Genomic DNA, 21,885 nt, shown 5'->3' with positions numbered 1-21,885 from the left:
ATGATAATATATTTGAGTAAAATAAAATAAAATTTGCAAATCTCAAAGTCAAGGCAAGGGTTCTTAATTTATTTAATATACTGTATGCCTTCGAGTAGATATCCGGTTTAAAAAATATTCCGTTTTGATTTAAATATTGTGAAACGAATTAAAATTTGCATTTCCATTTTATTCATTTTTATTTATTTATTTTTGTTTTATGTTTGCATTTTAATTTGAAGGGTATCTTCAGTGTTGTTCTTAGAACAAACGAACAAGTGCGGACAAAAATAGAAATTTATATAAGAATTAAATTGGGATAAAAGTTCGGAATACGTTAAAATAAAATCTATCAAAATGAGTAAGTACTTGAAATAGACGTGTTTTTTGTTTTAATTCGAATTAACATATTTAATTATCATATATTTTAATATGCTTAATAATTATTTTTGTCAATTAAATATTAAATATTTGTTATTTAAACAAAAAAGTTATAGATTAGCATAATCTCAGCTTGTTAATAGCTTCTCGCATCTCTTCCTATTTTATAAAATAATTTTTCAGTTTAATTTGTTTTACCTTGCTTATATTTTATCCACAACTTTTACAGCTAATGACACTTTATTCATTTAATATGAATCTTATAAGTTATGACGTTACTTTTGACTCTTTCATTAGGAAAAATATAATGAAAGGCCATAGAGATATTATTGTTCATAACCATTTTGACTCAATTTGTATTTGAGATCTGTACCACCTTGGACTGTACGTTTTTGAAACAATTATCCAAGTTAAATACACAATTTAAATTGAGTCTTCCAAAAGGTTTGCTTTTAGGGCAGATACTTATTTTTTTTGGGTATTGGAAATTGAAGCCAAACACGAAGCAAACCGAATTGTTCCTCATAGTGATTGATAAAAGTAAATTTGCAAGTTAACAAGTCTTGCAAAAACGCAAAATTTTTATTATTTAGTATATTAGTGTTCGAAACAAAAAATTTCAAAATACTGGCCAACTAAATTAGTATTTTTATTTCACTCACAAACGGAATATTACGTTTTTAAGGAATTAATTTATCCTGCCTTCAAATCTTGCATTAACATACGTCTCCAGCCAGCTCGGAAGAATTTTTCTCTCGAAGCATCCTAAGACGCTCTTATCTTTCTTTGACAAGATCTAAGCCATAAATAATAAATGGGATGATGAGTGTTTTATAGATGGTGATCTTAGATGCTCGAAAAAAGACTGTATTTCTCTTCTTCTTAACTACCTCCAAGACGTTCGATGTCCTTTTTTGATGACAGCATATACTTGGTCTTGCCCTCATTGACCACTTAACGCATCTTCTTTCTCCGCTGGCGTCGTCTAATGATCAAAAACGATCATGCTTTGATCTTTCAATTATGTCAATATCATTGGCATATCCAAGTAATTGGATGGACCTATGAAAGATTGTGCTGCTAGTGTTGACGGTTGAGTTTTGCACAATCCTTTCCAGAAAGATGTTAAAGAAGTCGCATGACAGTGCATAGCCTTGTCTAAAACCTTTTTTAACATCAAATGCATCTGTGAGATCTTTTCCAACCTTGATAGAGCAGCGTGCATTTTTCTGCATAAACGCATACGTTTAACAGGGATTCCAAAACTAAACATTACACTGTAAAGCTCTTCCCTATAGATTTTGGGTATCGATTTGAACTTCCTGTGTTTTTTTTTTTCGAAAATCTGCCGTAATGTAAATGTTTAGTCAATAGTGGACTTTCCTGGTCTAAGGCCAAAGTGATAAGGACCTTATATGCAATATTCAGGGGACTGATGCCTCTGTAGTTGGCACTGTATGAGGGTCTCCCTTCTAGTGTATTGGGCAAACTATGCTGGGATTCCACTCATCGGGCATGCGTTCATCAGACAATGTTTTGCATATTTCAGCTCAGATTTAAAAAAAAATTGCTTTAAATTGTTTAATATATTTAAAAAAAAAATTGATATAAAAAATGTTAAAATGAAGAATTCATTACAGGAACAAAACTTTGCTTTCAAACAGTTTTACATTTTTGTGTTGAAAACCGTTGTAGCATAAATGGTTTATCATTTCTTTCAGATTTGTGTGTGATCCGTAAATTCTAACAACTTTTAAAGATTTTTCGAACATTAAATGGAGTACTATAGCTTTATTTTCAACTGAATATTAAAGATTTGGAAACTATTAAACATTTTATGGAAAAAGGCTACATTATGAATTTAAATAGCCTATTAAAAAACCTTATTGTATGTGTGTTTTCAAATTCAAACAAAACAATGTCGACCAGTGAAATTAGTGAAAATGTAAAAAAAAAGGTAGCCTACAAGTTTTAAGGTGAAATTTAAACTTGCAAATATTAATGTTGCATCAAGGTTAAAAACATTCGATATTTTATTGAAATCGTCATTAAAGCTTAACAAAGAAATACATAAAAGCCAAAATTAGAAGTTAGTTTGTTGTTTCCATGTTAACCTCTTTTTCAAATTAAACTCATCTTCGATAATGATGCGATTATGTGTGACGAAAAAATTAAATGTAGGAGTAAATAAATAATTATTATTAATTCCATTTGAAAGTCATAAAACTCATTATAAGAACCAACTATAATAATGTCTTAAAAAGTTTATCTATTATTTTTTACATAAAAGGTAATTTAAATATTCTTTTTTATGTTTACCTTAATTGCCAATAAAAACAAAATTATAGTAATATTATAAATGATGCGATGTTAATCTGACGTCATAATTCGTTTTGTAGCCTATTCAGTTGCAAACTTCGAAAAATAAGAAACCGTTTCTTATGGTTAACAACTTCAAGTTCATTTAACTTTAATTTAAATCCACAAGATTGTTTTTATTTTATATTTATATTTTGTTTGTAGTCCATTAATTTGTATGCATAACAAATAATTCTTCTCGAGCTGTGTGTTTTTTTTTCGGTTTGTTAAATTTTAATTTCATCTTCAAAACACAAGTGACTTTTATGAATTGTCAAGTTGATTTGCAAACAAAACAATCAATCGTCTCAACCTTGACAATGAAGAAGATTAATCTTTATTTTGTATGTGACATATGTACAAACTTAGGTAGTTATGAATTTTGTTCAATTAAATATTTACCATAAATGTAAACCAACTTTACGTTGAAGTTGAACTCTGTTTTTTTTTGTTTTGTTTTATAAAAAAATATACTGAATATTGTTATAATTTTCGGTAAAATGTTTATAATTATGATCATTAAGGCTTTGTTCATTGAACTTTTCACAGAGATCATCCACTTTTGTACCTGACATTCCCAAGGTTTTTTTTTTTTAAAACACTAAGGTTTTCCGGAAAACAAAAATTCTAGCAACCAATTTTATGGTTGATTTCAAATAAAAAATATTCTTATTATAAAAACTTCATAGGTACCTGACATTCCCAAGGTTTTTTTTTTAAAAACACTAAGGTTTTCCGGAAAACAAAAATTCTAGCAACCAATTTTATGGTTGATTTCAAATAAAAAATATTCTTATTATAAAAACTTCATAGGTACAATATTTATAAAGAGCTTACAGAAATTACAAGAAATGCATACAATCTTACTATTGATACGGTTGATATATTGTAATGTTTGAAGATTATTTAATGCACAAGAAACTGGCTTGTCGCTAAAGATATGAGTCTTAACATAGCTCCACGAAAAAATAGTCTAGATTCCTTAAATCGGAAGATAAAGGCTGCTTATTGACCGGCCTCAAACGTTAAATAAACTGTTCATAGTCTTTTAATCGATCCATTGTTACGCTAGCTGTGTGACATGTGGCACCGTCTTGTTGAAAGCACATGTCATTCATTTCCACATAGAATGTTATCATCGCACGATAGCGCTCACCATTTACAGAAACGTTGCCCAATTCTTTTCATCTTTGAAGGAATTGCCCGCCAGTCCATAATTGACACCTTTTTACTCCAAATACGGCAGTTTTGCTTGTTCACGTATTCTTTAAATCTGCTTTATCCCTGCACACACTGAATCGATAAGAAAGTCGATCTTCCGATAGCTTTTCAAGAAAGCTCAAACGTTTCAGTAGTGGAATAACAGTGGCTTAATTGCTGCCAAGGGTGCCGAATTAATAATTCACCGTTATCACTTAGACTGGCCTATACAGCTGCGATATTTGTATGAGTTCGCACTTTGCGTAAGCGTTGTTTGATGAACGAAAATGTTAATTTAGTGTAAAAGTTAGTTACAATAGCCAGAATAGCTGCCTCAATATTTCAATAAAACAGACTATAAAATGGAAGAAGCGCGTAATGAATTCTCTTCACAGAAAACGCATTTTGTTAAACAAAATGGGATTGTACGTTTTTAAGACTTGTAGTATTCACGGTTAAATTAAAGATGAAACTGAAAATTTTTGACGATAAGTTAAATATATAACGTACGCTAGCTATCAAAACCAGAGTTTCCAAAAAGAAAACACCAACAAAATCTGTCTTTATTTTAGTTTTAAGAAATTCACACTTTTAAAGATTTCGAAATACAATAAACAAATGTCAACACTCAAATGAAGTTTGAATTTAATTTTTAACTGCTGAAATGTATAAACTATACAAATACATATATGTATTTAACTAACTGATTTTTTAATTATTTTTCCAGGAGTCCCAACGATGTTATCTGAACTACCAGAGTTACCAATCCTCAAAATCGGTGATTTTGAGTTGACTTTTGAGTTAAACGAACTGTCAGAAAACGGCCGCCAAATAGCTGAAAAAGAATTAAGAGAAACTCCAGAAATTAAAAAGAAGGCCATTGAGGATTTGAAAAACTTATTAGAACGTAAGTAACATAAGTTTAAAATAACTAAATATTTGATCTACTCTTCTTCTTATTGAATTTTTGTGGTTATTTGTGTATTCAAGTTGTGAGTTCTGTCAATTTAATTTTTGTATATGACCTGAATTTATTCAGATAGACCTATTAAGACTTCATATACATAATTTTTTTCTGACCAAAGACAAAAAACTTAAGGAAACAATGAGCAATATATATTTTTTAATTAGGTATATGTATTGACATAAATTTAATGTATTTTGTAAAATTAAGTAACTTGTTTTAAAACATAAATGAATCATCATTACACTAAGCTCTCCTATAATTATAATTGATTGGTACTTTTTAAAATGCCTTCTTTTGATATGGAAATTTATTCAAACATAAAATTCCTTTGACGGATCGAGTTTTTTTTAATAAAATAGCCCATGAATCATAAATTAGGGGATAAAAGATAAACCTACCTAATTGTTACATAGAAAAACCAAATTCCGATTATTGCTCTTTTAGTTCAAGGTATGACGCTTTTTCAAAAAATAATATTCTTATTTAGCGTTAAGCTAAACAAATGTTAAGCAATGACAAACTAAGTCAACTTTAGACAGTCAAACTAAAAAAAAAAACTTTTTTAAAAATATTTTTATTGATTGATAAACTTGTTGTTCAATGTCTCTAAAATTTACATTCAAAGTACGAAGGAGCTCACTCATTTTACAAATTTAATCTGCATTATGTCTGTGAATAAATGAAACATATTTAAATAACAGCTAACTAATAAACATGTGTCCAAAACACATTCGAGAAACTTAATTGTTTTGGTATAATTGTCATTTCTTCATTTTTTTTTAAATTTCCCATTGCCAAAATATATCAATTTGCTCTCATTAGGATCTTCTAAGAGAAAAACTCCGTTTTTATGGTGTAAATTGGGATAAATCTTTGAGTTTGAAAAATAATCTAGGTGGCGCAACAGTTCGTTGAGAACTAGGGCCTAGTGACTTACAATTTTACAATAGGAGGGGGGGACCACAAGTTTTACTGCCAAATCCAAACGGCTAATTTGAGAAAGCATGAAAACAGTAACCGACATTCCTATCCAATGTGGAAAAATTCAAATAATTTCGGAAAGTTACAAAGACAAATATGATTTTTAAAATAAGCAACCAACATAAAGTCACACAACTTTTTTTCAGCGTACTACTTTTAAAATTGGTGAAATTTCAAATTATTGATTAAATTTAAGCAAAAGGGAATATTTAGTTGGACTTGTAAATCAATTTATCACAACAGATTTTAAAACCACAACCTTCTATATTTCGAAAAATATAATATAAGTCCAAAGAGGCTATGTAAATTCACGAAGTAGGCTTTTAGAAGCTATGTATACTCATAAAGTAAATTCTCATTATTTGTAATTCTTCACTTGCCATACAAAAACCTTAAAAGAAAAACGCTGAAGCATTTATGCTCAAACGGTTCTAAACAGAAAAACTCAAAGCGGTAGAGAAGTAATTTGTTGTTCATATAAAAAATTCGTAGTCTTAGGATTATAACGTTAAGTTTTTAGAATATATTTTTAAAAAATATATACATAAAAATAATGATGAAAGCGTTTGAGCACACATTCAGCTAAAATCGGAATCAGAAATAAAAACTCGAAAAACGAATTATTTAAAAACATACAAAGATTACCTGTAAGGTTTTTAAAAACTTCAGAGAGAAACTACTGAAGACTCAAAAGTCATCCTATTATCAGTCTAATGAAAAACTATAAAAACTAAGTTACGAGCAAGTGATAAAATAAACTGATTATTTAAAAAGATAATGATTTTAACTTTGGGAAAACATTGTACAACTTTTTTTTCAAGAACTGCGTAACGTTATACTCCAGTCTTAAAAAAGGGTATTATGTAAAAGAGCAATATTGACATAGGAAACCTGAGCTCGTATCAAAACCATCAAACATTATGTTTTTTTTTAATTGTATCCAATCAGCTGTAAGACAAAAACCCTGAGGATGCGGTCGGTAGAGACTAGTTACCAAATTCTACCATGTCATGACCAGAGCATTACCATATACAGTTTGGAACTTTATTTATGGCCCATTTATTTAATAATTTTCAACAATTATTCATAAACAAATAAGAAGGATTTTTAAACGGTTTTTTCTTAGACTACTATGTTAAAATGTTGGTGTTTAATTTCATAAATCAAGAGTCCTATTTTCGAAAAAAAAAAATCCGTTGACTTGATTTCCCAACTTTAAAGTAGTTTTTTAGTGACACCTTGAAAAACATTTAAAATCTAATTAGTGTAACTATTCTCTCTCCGGTTTGAACCTTCAATTATGCTTTGGGTGTATACTTGTTGAACATAATTAGGTTTTTTTCGTAATATCAGAATTTCAATGATTCATAACATAACCTAAACATACCATAACAAAAGTTAATTTTTTGTTTAAATTTAAACTCAGAAAACAACAAAATATCTTGTTATTGTTTTATTAAATTTTCTTTTGCTTTTATTTCGTTACTTACCACAAACTTTATTTTGTATATGCTACACATACCATACACTCCGCTTCAACTGAATAATCTCAAAATGATTTTCAAATTCTACAATCGACACCAAACATAACACATTTGACTCTCTAACTCATTTTTGAGTTCGAAAGAAAGTTGCCTAACGCCCTCAAGCGTAACTGTTCCATTCATAATAATAGTGACAGCTTTCCATCTCCACAACACCTTTTTAATTGCTTTAATGAATCTTTAAACACCTTTTTCCTTTTTCAAATTGTGAAAATAAAATTTGAATCGATCATCGATCTAATCGAAATTAAATTGTTTTTCCACTGAAAAAAAAACACGTTATACTATTCATTTTCCAGCTTATTAAAGTCTTGAAAGCTCTAATCGTTTAACTTTATGTTCTTCACCAAGTAGTTCAAAATTTGTTCTTAAGTGTCATTCGTTTGAGTTGGCTTGAATTTTTGGTAACTTTTAAAACTGTTGAGCTACTTGTGTTTACGACAACTTTTTGTTTTATTTTTACCACAGAATCAAACGAATTTCATTAACATTTTAAAATTGCTCGACAACCAACTGTTGTTGCTGCTTTCCTACCTCTCTTCATGTTCTTCCGTACTAATCTTTGTTTTTGAAATAAGAATAAAAGCTATTGAAATTTCAGCTAAATACATACATATGTATATTAACTTATTAACGTCTGGGTTAGGTCTTAGTCTCTAAGCAAAACGGTTTTAGCATTTTAAACGCTGCTTTAGGTATTTTTCTTGAAATTCAAGATCATTTCACTTAAAACGGTAAATTTTTTAATTTAATTTATTATGTACAGCACTTAAAAACAACGATAAAATGTGTACTCTATAGATATTTTGAAAATTTTGTCTCTTAATGCTAAGAGAATACTTAGCATCAACAGATTGCAAAAAAAACCTCAATATTTTTGTGAAAAATGTTAAAAGCCTTTTTAAAAATGTTTGTGCATATTCTGTTGAAGCGGAGTGTATGAATAATTCTGTTTGCCCTTGTTGTATAAATTTCAAAGAGCAAGGTCAAGTTTAGTAAACTTTATTCATTTTTCAGGTTTAATGTGCATGTTAGGGCGTTAATTATCAATTCATATACATTTCAATAAGTAAATTTAGTAAAAAATTCCCTTGAATGACATTAGAAACGTCATTGTCTATTCTACATGGTATGACGTTTTTGTTTGAGCTAACTTCGTCTTTATAGTCATGGAATTATTTCTCGACTTTGCATTCCGGGTCTGGGTTTAACTACTCAATATTTTTTGTATATACATACATACATACATATGCATATGACATAGGGTGCTTCACAATCATCGTGCAAATAAAAGGCTTAAGTGCATAACATTTTTCTATATAATCCATTAAAAACGTCCATGTTTAAAGATATTAACAGGCAGTAGTTATTAGAGATACCTTATATTTTGCCGTCACACTGCTAATGAGGTTTGCAAATAATTATATTGGAGTTAGCTTAGTTATAACTACATGTAATTGCCACATCAGGTGTCATTTTATTGTTAATTACTCGAAATGAGTCTTTTACAAATAAAATAAAATTGACATGAGCTCTGAACCCGTCGCCAATGTACTAATTAATGCCAGTTTTAAGTGGGTATAGTTAGTACATTCGCATGTTTTGAAAAAATTTGACCTAATGAACATCAAATTAGATAGATACTTATAATGTGCACGTACACAAATCTGACAGCAGATTTATACTGCAATTATTATTCTGAGATTAAGAATTTAGTGGTTACAAATTGGAAACAGATTTTTTGATTAAAATTATCGATTTATTAATAGAATTTATCAAGAAATACAATATTCTGAAGTTTGAACTTATGTATATTGGATACGTGAAGGTACCTAAAAATATAATTTAAAACAAATTATTTATTGTGATTAAATTAAGTGGTACAAGGTAGAATTGAAATGGAAATAGAATTAAAGCTGAATATAAGATATAAAATAATTGTTATAATGATTAATTTTCTAAGCGGTGCTTTTTATGTATAGATAAGTGTTCCATTAAGTAGGTTCACTTATGTGTAACCAATTGTTAAAATGATTAGTTCAAATGTCATCGCCGCGCCAGATCGCACCGTTTTGACGGACATACGACATGTAATTTAAGATCGGATGGTGAAAACTTTTAATTGCTAATTAGAGAAACTATTACATTTTTAAGTCTGATCTAGTTTCTTGTTTTTTTTTTTAAGCGAAACACAACACCTTCAGATAATACAAAAAAATATCTTGTATCTATTGAATCGTGTGAGAGCCTTGAGAACAGGTTTAAAAACGGTAATTTCTATCATTTACATACTCTAGTTGACTGACCTTAGGCTTAATACAGGGTGACAGGCGAGAATCTACATTAGGTTAGAAGTGGGAAATGAGCAATCCAAAATAAAATAACAATAGAAATGGTTTCACCTTTTTGACAGTTGTACCAAAATGACTTTACAAATTTTAAAAACACCACATTGAATAAATTAAAAAAAAAAAGAAAGTTAGACATACAATATTTTAAGAGGAACTGTCAATTTAGAATTCATATTTCTTTAAATTTGAAGTAAACATCTATGTATGTACATATGTAAATTGTTAAAAACTCTTTTAAATCAAATTGTAACCTTCGATGACACGGTGTTCATATTGGACTTTTTTGAAACTACTCATTTTTACACCCCCCATAAACTGAGCCACACCCACTAATTTAACCATGGCCAAAAAAGCCACTTCTACAAGCAAAACTTTGCGTAATCCGGTTCGGACTTTTTTCAACATTCTTGTTAGGTTGTTGGTCCACGCCTTTCAGTTGCGCACAACAAGGCATGGTATTCCCTTCTCATGAGCCTTACGTGACAGGCACACCGGAGGAGTCTACCAAACTTTATATTTGATGTGACTATAAGCTTAACTGTATATTTGGTATAACTAATTGTTATAAGAACACTGATAAGAGGTTGAGGTATCTGAGCTGAGCACCCAAGTCTCCAATTCATACAACAACAGTTTCTAATTTATGTTGAGATTTTTTGATTTAAAGAGTGAGTCTTAAAAAATTATAGTTGTTTCTATTGGCTTTCAGCACGTATTTCAATCAAGTTAAGTTAATGATTGCTATTCGATTTCCCTTAGACGAAGCCACGATCTACTTGGTTTTTATTTAATTTATGTACAGTCCCAGATTTGTCGGCACTCGCTCGATCTGCATGAATTCTGTAAAGATTGTTGGCTTCTTCCAAAGATGTCAGCGTCATCTACGTTAGCCAGTAATTTTGTGGACTTGTTGATGATTGTCCCTCTGGTTGAAAGAGAAGCCCATCCCTTTATCGGAGCTCATTGTATATGTTTATTCTTCTGAATAGCAATCCGAAACGTCGGTCATGGTCATCTTACATAGTCTTATCAGTTTATTCAAGATGCTAAATTCTCTCATGACTATATGAAGTTCTACCCCTTGCAGATGGTATATTGAAATATTATATTTTAGACATTTTTTCATCGCCTGCCAAGCGGTAAAAATCTCATCAGTTGTTAACTTGCCTGGTCTAAAGCACATTGATATTTACTGATCATGGTTTATTCGGATAGGGTCTATCTGGGCTTGTAGGATAGTGGAAAATATCTTATAGTTTTTACTCAGCAACGTTATACCCCTTCCATTTCCGCTCTCGGTGATATCTACTTTTGTATGTATGTGACATAAATATTACGCCAGTCTTTTGGGTTCTCTTCTAGTTACATTTGTGCAAACACTTCATAAATTATATGGTGTAATGATTCGTCTTCACGTTTGATCAACTGTATAGGCTTTTTTGTCTTTCATTCGCATCTGGTGAGCTGACCGTTGAGTAATTCATTAAAGTGCACTTCCCTTCGCTTCGCTTCTCTTAAAAATGCTTTTGAGATCGGTGATGAGATTAAATAAACATATTGGCGCAAATTTTAAAAATCCTCTTGTTAAGAGCTTCACATTTTAATAAGTAGCAATCTTCTGAATATTTAGCTATTTAATTTTAAGCTGCTCCAAAATTTTAAACTTTTGATTTTATTTGTCTAACTAGTAAGTTGGTAAATCCCTTTAATTGAAAAAATGGTATTCGAACATGTCTAAATAGTGACAGTTAATGTAAATAAACAAAACAAACCAACTGAAATGGACATATTGGCTGCGTTCAATCCCGTGTTGGATAGGGTATCTTGGATAGGTGGGTTTTTAGATACCTGGAACGAGTTGGATAGCCGTATTGAGATAGCTGTCAAAAAATAAAAACAACTTTCAGCTGTTAACAAAAAGCAGACAAACATTAAAGCTTCGAAGTCAAAATTGTTGTAAGATTAAACATTTAATGGATAATTCAATTGATTCGTCGGACGATGATGAATTGATAGGTGCGTAAAAATTTAATAAATAAGAGATAACCTTAAGCTGTAATCTATGTTAAATTTCCTCGCAGCTCAATTTTAATTTTTTACGATTAATATTTTACTTGCGAAATCTCCGGTTTTAAACGATTCAGGTTTAACAGAAAACTATCCTAACAGAAACGAGGACTCTTATGATGTGACAATACCTAGATATAGTTTGAAAGAATTTCGATCTTATTTCTGAATAAGCAGAATTTGCTTTGCGGTAAGATTTTGAGTTGGTTTGTTCACAGTAGATAAAGTTTTAGCCTAATGGTGGGACCAACGCAAGAACTTTTGTTGCATGATATATCCGTTTGGTTATCCAACGCTTCTCTAAAAACTATTCAAGGGGCACCATCAACTAGAATAGCCAATAAAATGTAAACAAACTAGTCTTAATATCTAAAATGAATTGCTTATTAACGATTTCAAATTATTAGGATCTCTTGCACAAAGTGTAGCCAAATAAAAGAACTATTAACTTGGAGAAAAAACCTAGCATATTGGTCATCTACAAAACGAAAACAAAATTAGTCAATTTTGAAGTTTAAAAAAAATAGATCATAATTACCTTATAAAATTTGGAGGAAAATAGCTTCCTTTTTTAACATCTCAGCTGTTATTTTACACGTAAAACACTAACAAAAAGGTATCCGGATACACTATCTGTCTGGGATTGAACGCAGCCATTGATTCGTACTACCAAAAATGGCTTTTACATTTTATTAAATCGTTTAAAATTTAGCCTCGTTGAATGTATGTCCATATATTGTATTATTCGAGTTTGTTTGTAACTTTGCATTCCCTTTTGAGCAATTTGTTTCAATTTTGGAATTGATTTGTTCCAATTTTATTTTTATAGCATTTAGGTTAAATAAGAACCACCCTTTGCATCATATCTTTTCTATTGTGAAAGTCATTGTGTTTTTTAGTTTTTAACATAAATTAAAAAAATCTATATATAGTTCAACCTTTGGGCTTCAATTTAATTTAAATTCAATGACCAACCAGTTTCTATACTGATTCACATATTATTAAATAGGTACCAATTTTTGTTTGAAAAAAAAACTCTATACAAAACATCGATAATGACTATAAGTTAATTTTAAATTTTAAATTAATGAAGGTAATTATCAAATAAAAATATCTGCTGTAAAATAAAGACAAACAAATAAAATCCTGGAACATTTATTTTGTTGTTTGATTCAACTTTTTTGCTTGTTAAAATTTGTATATTTATTTAGTAGACACGTTTTAATGAATATTAAGCACACGTTTTAACTTAACAATTTACTGCTGACATTAAAGCCTAATTTAATTCATTTTTAAAATAGTTAAGAAGAATTAATAATATTTATCAACATTTATGCGCTCTTATTACACTAATGTTATAAATTATACAATTTTGATTTTTTTTTTCAGAAGAAACCGATTTCACATATCCAAAAGATAATGAAGAATATTTGATCAGATTTCTCAGACCTTGTAAATTTTATCCAGAAAGTGCCAGAGACTTGGTAAGATCAATAAACTTGAACTTTTTGTTTGAATATTTATGTATATTTTTTTTTATTGTTTGGTTTTTTAGCATATTTGTGTTAACATTTTAAGTAAACATTTGTTCATTCGCTTGAGAAGGATTTAACGAACTTGGTATTTAACGTGCAAGTTATTTAAATTAATCGCATCATATGTGAGATCAATCAATCTAAATAACAAAAAATAGAGTATTAAACAATTAACAAAAACAAATATTTAGTTATACACAAACGTCAATTATAAATAAATGATGACCATATTATTATAGTGGGAGGAGTTTATTTGAACTTTTTGATTAATTCTTCAAATATCATGAGTTTCATCTTATTTGTATTTGATGAATTAATTATCTATAAACGATATTGCCAGCCCGACATAATAATTGCATTCTTTCGCTCAATTAATTGTAAGAAACAATGCAAGTCTTTGTGTGTTTTGAGGTATTAATTAATTGTTGATTAATATTCAAAGTCATTAAAGTGAAAAACTTTTTGTTTTGCTTTTTTTTCAAAAGGTGAAAAATGGAGACCTTTCCGAAATTGGGAGGCACATTTAAAAATAGAAGAAGAAAGGTTTTGTGTAATTATTTGCAAGCATTCGACTTGCAGAATATGCCGCAATTACTTCACTAATCAATCGTATACAAATTAAAGCCCAGAAACACTTGTAAATTAAAATTGAAACCGAAAAATTGTAATAAATGTAAAAATTCCTAATTAATGTGAAGGAAAATACACTCATTCTAATTGCTATTTCTCAGGGTTATCTAAAGGAGATTTCAATTTCCATTCAATTTCTCTTTCGCTAGCTAATGTACTATCATTGGTTTTCATCATTGAAGCCCATCATTGGAATTTTTTGGACATGTCGGTGATAGCTATTATTGAAAATTTCTGTCATTGAAACAAAGGAATTTGTGATCAGAGTTGATCACAAGTTGATTGCAAGATGTGAAATCAATAAACAGCTTTTCATTGAAATAAATTAAAATTAACTAAAAGAAAAAGTCTAGTTCAGGACTCAGTTACAGCTATCATTGATTTTCATCATTGAATTTTGTTGGTATGTCGTTTTTAGCAATCTTCATAAATTTTTGTCACTGGGCACAAATTTCCTCATTCAAAACCACCGACAAATTTTTACTGACAGAAATCTATCACTGGAATTGTTTAAAATTTGAACACAAATCAGTGAAACGATTCGTTCCATTATTGAACATAAAACTATCAGTTGTTCAGGAAAATAAATGTCCGTCCGGAAAATAGAAAAAATAATGTACTACAATTTATCATTTGCCATTTAAACCGTACAAACATTTATTGATTTATGTTGCGAATACTGATGGAAAACACCATTATTTGAAGTATAGTTCCTGTCATATTTGTTTCCATTAAAATTAAAAGACACTTCCTTTTCTGCAATAAATTAGGCAAGTTATGGCAACATAAGGGACTTCATTCTTTGAACGAACATAAATTTTGACCAAGGCAACTAGTTAGTTTTTGATAGAAGTAGACTTGACTTAATAGTAAGGGAAATTTTTCTTGGCTAACTTTCCAGTCCACTTTACATTAAAGTTGCCTTAATTGGAAGATAATTTTTTGGCAGAACTAGAAACTTGCCTAACTTTCAAGTCCCTTACTCTCATTTACCGACATGTGAATTTTCTTTGAAGAAGTTGCAATTTTATTTATGTTTACCAGTTTCGTATTTCCAGTTGACCAATCAAGAACTCACAAATAAACAATGCTTTGAAACAGACTTTCGAATGAACAATTGATAAAAATCCATTTAAATATGTATGTATGTTAGTTGGATAGTATTTATCCTAGAATGTACGAATTACAGTTTGATGTCAAGACTGTTAGTTTTTCAGGTGTAAACTTCAAACTTTACTTCACTAACCTCTATCTTCAGTTCATTGCGCTAAAACTACCAAAAACATAACTGTTTACAAAACACGCCTCGCTTAGGTTCCATCTCGATATTTCATATTTTAAGGAAATAATATTTATTAATTTTTTAATTTGACAAGGAACCCTATTAGGTACTTAAAACATCAAATAGAATTGTGCAGAAAATAAATCAATGACAGATAAACAAAGTTCAGGTTAAAAAAATTAGGTGGCGCAACAGTTGTCGAGAACTAGGGCCTAGTGACTTACGACTCTCACCCATTTTTGTGTGCGAGTAATGTTGTCAGGAATAGAGGGGACCAAAGGTTTAAGCCAAACGACTTATTTGAGAAAGCACTTTTCAAGACAAGACAGTTAAGCTTTCAGTTATCTAAAAATCATGATTAGCTGTCATTTTGACATAAGTGGACTGGACTTGATATAGGGAGATTTTTCTTGACTAACTTTCCAGTCAACTTTCCAATAAAGTTACCATAATTGGAAAGCAATTTTTTGGCAGTTGGCCCATCAGATACTAGAAAGTTGGCTTACCTTCAAGTCCCTTATTTCGTCTGAACATGCCCAATGTACCATTAAATTGGGTTCCAAATTAATTAGCCATAAGAAAATCATTGTTTTCAATTCGAAATTTGATTATATTTTGTTTTTCTTTTCACAGATCAAACGCTATTATGCGTTTAAAGTAAAACATAATGACATTTATGATAATTTAGTCCCAAGTCGCGAAGAGAACATTTTCAAATCAAATGTTCTAACCGTGTTTCCTAATCGAGATCAATGCGGCAGGAGAATCTTACTTTTGGAGCTTGGAAGTGAGTAATATAAAATAATGGTTGTAAGGAGTTTTGAGGCACAAATCCGTTGCCTCCTACTTATACTTATAAATTTAATTTTCTTTTTTTTTTCTTTAATTTTTACTTTATTCGTTTTCTTACAGAGAAATGGAAGCACAAGGAAGTTTCTCTAGATGAGGTCTTCAAGGGATGTGTTCTGTTCCTCGAAGCAGCAATGCTCGAACCAGAAACACAGGTCGCCGGTGCAATTGTCATTTTCGATATGGACGGCTTGAGCATGTCACAAACCTGGCAATTCACACCACCATTTGCCAAGAGGATTGTAGACTGGTTACAAGTAAGTTTTAGAAAATGTTTCCATATACTTTGTGCCATTCTCAACCTTTTTTTTTTTTGTTGTTTTCCTTCTTTTCAGGACTCTGTGCCTTTACGTGTGAAAGCAATTCACATTGTCAACCAACCAAAAATCTTCAATCTAGTCTTTGCCCTATTCAAGCCATTCTTCAGGGAGAAACTCCGTTCCCGTATCTATTTCCATGGAACCGATCGGGAGTCATTGCACAAGCACATTTCAACTAAATGTCTACCACCAGCTTATAATGGTATTCTAGAACAACAACCCGTCGAAGCTATTCAATGGTATCAGTTGATGAAACTTTGCGAAAAAGAATATGTTGCAATCAATTCATATGGTTATAAGAAGAAGTAGTATATCCAAAATATAGAAACTCTTAAATGTAGAATTTTTATAATTAGATAATTAATTTGCTAAGCATGTGTAACGCGGTGCTGTGTGTTAAACAATTATTTGTTAATTTATTTCTTTTTTTTTTAACTTTTAAATCACCTTTTGTTTTTCTTTGTTAAACGATGATAAGCATGTAAAATACTCAAAATGAGCAAAAATATATAATTTACAAAAAAAACTAAAAATGGCCAATGGGGTATTTAAATGTATAGTGACGTTTTTATATTATATTTTTATAGTTAAATATATAATGTTCTCTATACAAATTTAAAAAAAAAATTACTTAAAACGCACAAAACATTTTTGTTTAAAAGAAAAATATAATTTTAAGTAAGTTCTTTGTTAAACAACAATATTGTTGATTTTTTATAAAAAAAAATAATAAACAAAAGGAAAATACAGAAATCTTTTGTAGTTATTGTTTTTATTTGAAAAAGAAATTAACATTAGAAAACCAACTTTTAAATCGAAAAACAGTTGATTTTGAGTTCAGAATAAAAATTGTCTTTATAATGGTAAATTTCAAAAGATTAGCCTATGGTTGTGAACCATTGGATTTTTAAAGACAAATTCAAGGAAAATTGAAACTATTTATTTCAAAAACACAAAATCCGTTGGAATTATTACAATATTAGCAAATCAACGGTCATTACACCTTACATTACCCCTCAACAAATCTTTGGAAACAGCTTGTCCTCCTATAAAGATAAGAGTAACAAAAAAATCGGAACTAGTGGAAGACAGTCCGTCATCATTAAGGAAAGATTGCAGAAAATTTGTAACCCGTGCGAAAAACTCCAGATTGGGATTCATATAAGAACTCCCTTAAAATACATATATAAAATAATAACTGTGACACAAAACGGGTATGTTGGAGAACTTTTTGCATGCAATATAGAAGTTAACTGCGAGGCATCAACGTTCAGTTATGCCAAGCTGTTTCATGGACAAATTCAAGGGAAGAATCACTCTACCTATTCCTAGATGTACACTTTACAGGTAGCTCTCTTTCTATTAACAACACTGACTCAAACAGCTGCGTTAGAAATAAAACTACTCCACAAGTTCTTATTTCTAATGAACAGCTTCGACTTTATACATCTGTAGGGCCAGATGGAATGATTCTAGGTGGACATCAGAAAAATTATGATATTCTAGTACCAATTCTTATCAACAACATCTTGAATAGTTGTATTGCTCACATTCCATTGTCATGGAGAGAAGAGTTCAAAGTTGTTTTAACACCCAAAGATCTAAGACCTATAAGCATATCATCATTCCTTCCAAAAACAATTGAACGGCTCATTAATATCTACTTGAGGGATATTAAAATAGGTAAACCTTCTTCTACAATTAAGGGAATCTAGAATATTAGTTAACCATATAAAACATTACCTAGATCACAAGAAGTTCACTTTAGTTGTTTTTCTAGAAATAGAAGGAATTTTTAACACATCTGCGTTATCATCTCTGAAGTGAATTATCCTTTAGTACATCATTTGTTGATAATCAGGAGTATCGACTCAAAACTGGAAGATTTTACTTATCGAAACCCCCAAGGCAGTTTTTTTTTCTTCAAACTCTCAAACTTAGTAGTAAACAATTTACTAACAATTCCAGAAATGGAGGGGTTCAGAAGGACTGCTTACGCTGACGATGTTGCCATAGAAGTGTCTGGGAACTAAGGAAGGAACTACACAGAACTAATTAATTAAACAAGGTTAATACCTGGGTATATCTGGGTGGAATTATTGCCAACCCCCAAAAAACCGAACTTGTCATCTTTAGAAGGAATCGCACAATCCCATACATAGACTCTCCCCTAATACACAATATACGGCTTAAATTTTCAGACAAATCTAAATTTTATTTTGGGTAATAAAGTAAGTTAGAAACTCATAATTAAATTAAGAATTAAAACCTCCCCGCAGTTTATTGATAACATATATTGTCCACATCACTTTTATGAACTCATTAAGATCTCAAAATAAAGTCCCATCCACAATTTAAAAAAAAAAACTTGTATGCGTTCATCCCTAAAACAGATGACGGGGTTGGCGAAGACTTGTATTCCGGCAGACTTAAACTTCATAACTAAAAATCGACAAGAAGTCTTAGACATAACTCTTGTCTCAGATAGTATACACCATATGATCTTGGACTGGAAAGTATCCAAAGAACACTCGTTCTCTGATCATAGATTATATATCCAGTTCAATATAAATGTGGATGATAACCCGAGTCCATTGACTTTTTGAAAGTATCGGAAAACTGACTGGGCTTCATACAAGAACTCATTACAGAGTTTACTAGAACCTGGACTATCTAGCCCTTCCTCTAACGCTAATGAACTTGACAACAAAGTCAATGACCTTACCTCAGCTATGAACAGATCGCTAGAAATTGCTTGTCCACTTATACACATAAGAGGAAAGAGGAAACTACAATGGTGGGCCTCAGAGCTTGATTCGCTCAGGACTAGCCTCTTATTGGGACTCCTACAAAGAATCCCTAAGAATCTACAAGAAGGGAAATCCAAGCGATCTTCTTAGCGATCCTTCTGTGGCATGATAGAAGAAACTTCTGAAGCCTCTAGGTTACGGAAAATTCTTTCAACTAATCCAGCTATGCCAAGCTGCTTGAAAAATACAGATGGCTCCTGGACAAATTCAAGTAATGAATCGCTGAACTTACTATTGGACACTCACTTTCCTGGTAGTTCTCTTACCGGAACTTGCAACAGTTTTATACGTTCAAGTTCAAATACAACATATCCACAAGGTCTGATCACAAAGAATAAGCTAAAATGGGCTCTCAACAGCTTCAAACCATTTAAAGCTGCAGGACCAGATGGAATAATACCAGCCGAATTACAAAAGACTTCTGATATAATTGCACCAATCCTTGATGCAATTTTTACCAGCTGTCTTTACCTTCTTAAGACCCTGGAAAGATTGATTGATATCCATTTAAGGGCACGTATCGATACAAGACTTCTGTCTTAGTCTCAACATGCCTATTGTAAAGGTAAATCGGTGGAAACAGCGTTACACACTTTAGTACGCACCATCGAATATTCCCTCCATCATAAAGATCGAAGGTGCCTTTAGCAACGTGGAGACATCTGCAATCACATCTGCACTGACATCTCTAAATGTAGAGAGTTCGCTTCGGGAGTTAATTCATTTAATGCTTACTAGCAGAATAATTAACTTAAAACTGGGCAACTCTTCTAGCAGACGATTCGTTAGTAGAGGGACACCGCAAGGTGGTGTTCTATCCCCTCTCCTCTGGAACCTAGTGGTGAATGAAATCCTAACTAGTCTGGATGCGGAGTGTTTCAGAGTGATAGCCTATGCGGACGAACGTTACTATAGCAGTTTCAAGAAAGCATCTAAATATCCTAAAAGAACTCTTATAAAATGCCTTAGACAGACTAATACTTTGGGCTGATCGGTGTGGACTGGGTGTTAACCCACACAAAACCGATCTGGTCTTATTTTCGAGGAGATACAAAATTCCATTTGTCAACCCTCCTTATATTTAAGGAAGCCAATTGAAATTCTCAGACGAGGCTAAATACCTGAGTCTTGTATTAGACAAAAAACTAGATTGGAAACGCAACGTACAGGAAAGAGTCAAAAAAGCTACTGTAGCTCTCTTTTCTTGCAAAAAAACTATTGGTAATAAAAGGAGTTTACAACCCAGAATCACGCCTTGGCTGTACACATCGGTAATCAGACCGATTTTAACGTACGGTGTGGCAGTATGGTGAACTGCTTTAGAGAAAGGTATAAACAGGGATAAGTTAAATAAAGTCCAACGTTCAGCCTGCCTATGTATAAGCGCTGGACACCTTGCTCTACCTTGCACCTCTTGACATATTTAGCAAACAAATAGATGCAAGCTCTGCTATTCGCCTCAATGCTTCGTCTCGTAGCAGTGGACTAACAACAACATTCGCCACTCCGTTATTCTAAGGTACTTTGAATCAATTCCAAAGCACACAGACTACATCAGTCTCTCACGTTTCGTAAGGGACTCAAGCTGGTTCCATTGAGCTTAGGAGGAAGCCTCAAGATTCATGTGGTATCACAATGGGCCATTAAACTGGCCTAAGTGTGTCCGTTTCCATCTTGGACAGCCACAAAACCTAACCTAACCTAACCATAGCCTTAGCTTCTTGTAAGATTTTGCTTAAGCATGATACCATAAAGAAAGCGATCCACAAATGACATCTGTGAACTAAACTACTTTGGCCAATGCTTAATGCTAAACACTCAAAACATATAATTTTTGTTGGTAGATTGCACATAAGCTTCTATATAGGTTTCTTTATTGGACACCGCCTAATGGATAGATATGGTTTTCGAGTTGGGGCTCCTGCAAACGTTTTTTGCAGAAACTGCATGGATAAAGAAAACGGAGAGACTTTTATTTTCTACCCTATCACAATGATACGAGTTCATTTGAAAAATTCAGACATTTATTGCATAAAACGCGTCATAGATACCACCAATTGGTTTTAACGAAAAAGGCATATTTTTAGATCCATGTTGTATCACAACAGACAACAATAGTAACAAATACATTCATAACGGGTTATTCATTTGGGGATTTTAAAGTACAGGGCTGGAATTCGATATCTGTCAAACTAAGTTGTTAAATCATTTTTTTTCTTTTGATAGTCTGACATTTACGAAAATGGATCACTTAACTATCGTACAACGCATACAAATTGTTCAAACCTACCACAAAAATGGTGGTTCTGATGCAGCCACATATCGTGCTTTGAGAGGAGACTGGATTGGTTACAAATATCGTTCCGCTGGTACCACTGAAAGAATCGCTGCAGTAAGTAAATGTGTTGCGGAAGACCTGAATGCATCGATTCCTCGTCAGAAACTAGGGCTGTCTACAACACATTATGGGTGTTTTGCATTTGGAGCTACACCTACATCCATATAAAGTCCAGCTCACACAACAACTGAAACCAGCTGACCTTTCACAACATCGTAGATACCTACATACGTCGAATGAGTGCTTGAACAACAGGAGGTGGACGGCGATATTTCGAACAGAATTTTCTTAGC

General features: G+C 31.5%; 1 protein-coding gene across 2 annotated transcripts in view; it reads left to right on the top strand.

The window, feature by feature from the left end:
• The window catches only part of LOC129954035 (alpha-tocopherol transfer protein-like), a 35,130-nt gene extending 17,933 nt beyond the window's left edge, over positions 1 to 17,197 (top strand). The window contains exons 2-7 of one of the 2 annotated variants that reach the window (XM_056067664.1): positions 222 to 340; positions 4,646 to 4,825; positions 13,218 to 13,312; positions 15,909 to 16,062; positions 16,188 to 16,381; positions 16,460 to 17,197. In XM_056067664.1, the coding sequence (XP_055923639.1) occupies positions 337 to 340; positions 4,646 to 4,825; positions 13,218 to 13,312; positions 15,909 to 16,062; positions 16,188 to 16,381; positions 16,460 to 16,753 (921 nt within the window). In that variant the 5' untranslated portion in view covers positions 222 to 336 and the 3' untranslated portion in view covers positions 16,754 to 17,197. The remainder of the gene's footprint in view (positions 1 to 221; positions 341 to 4,645; positions 4,826 to 13,217; positions 13,313 to 15,908; positions 16,063 to 16,187; positions 16,382 to 16,459) is intronic. The other variant, XM_056067665.1, reaches the window with a different exon arrangement.
• Positions 17,198 to 21,885: the final 4,688 nt, after the last annotated feature.

The sequence above is a fragment of the Eupeodes corollae genome, chromosome 1 (assembly GCF_945859685.1).
Source record: "Eupeodes corollae chromosome 1, idEupCoro1.1, whole genome shotgun sequence".
NCBI lineage: Eukaryota > Metazoa > Arthropoda > Insecta > Diptera > Syrphidae > Eupeodes > Eupeodes corollae.
This window is presented reverse-complemented; position numbering and strand designations above follow the sequence as displayed.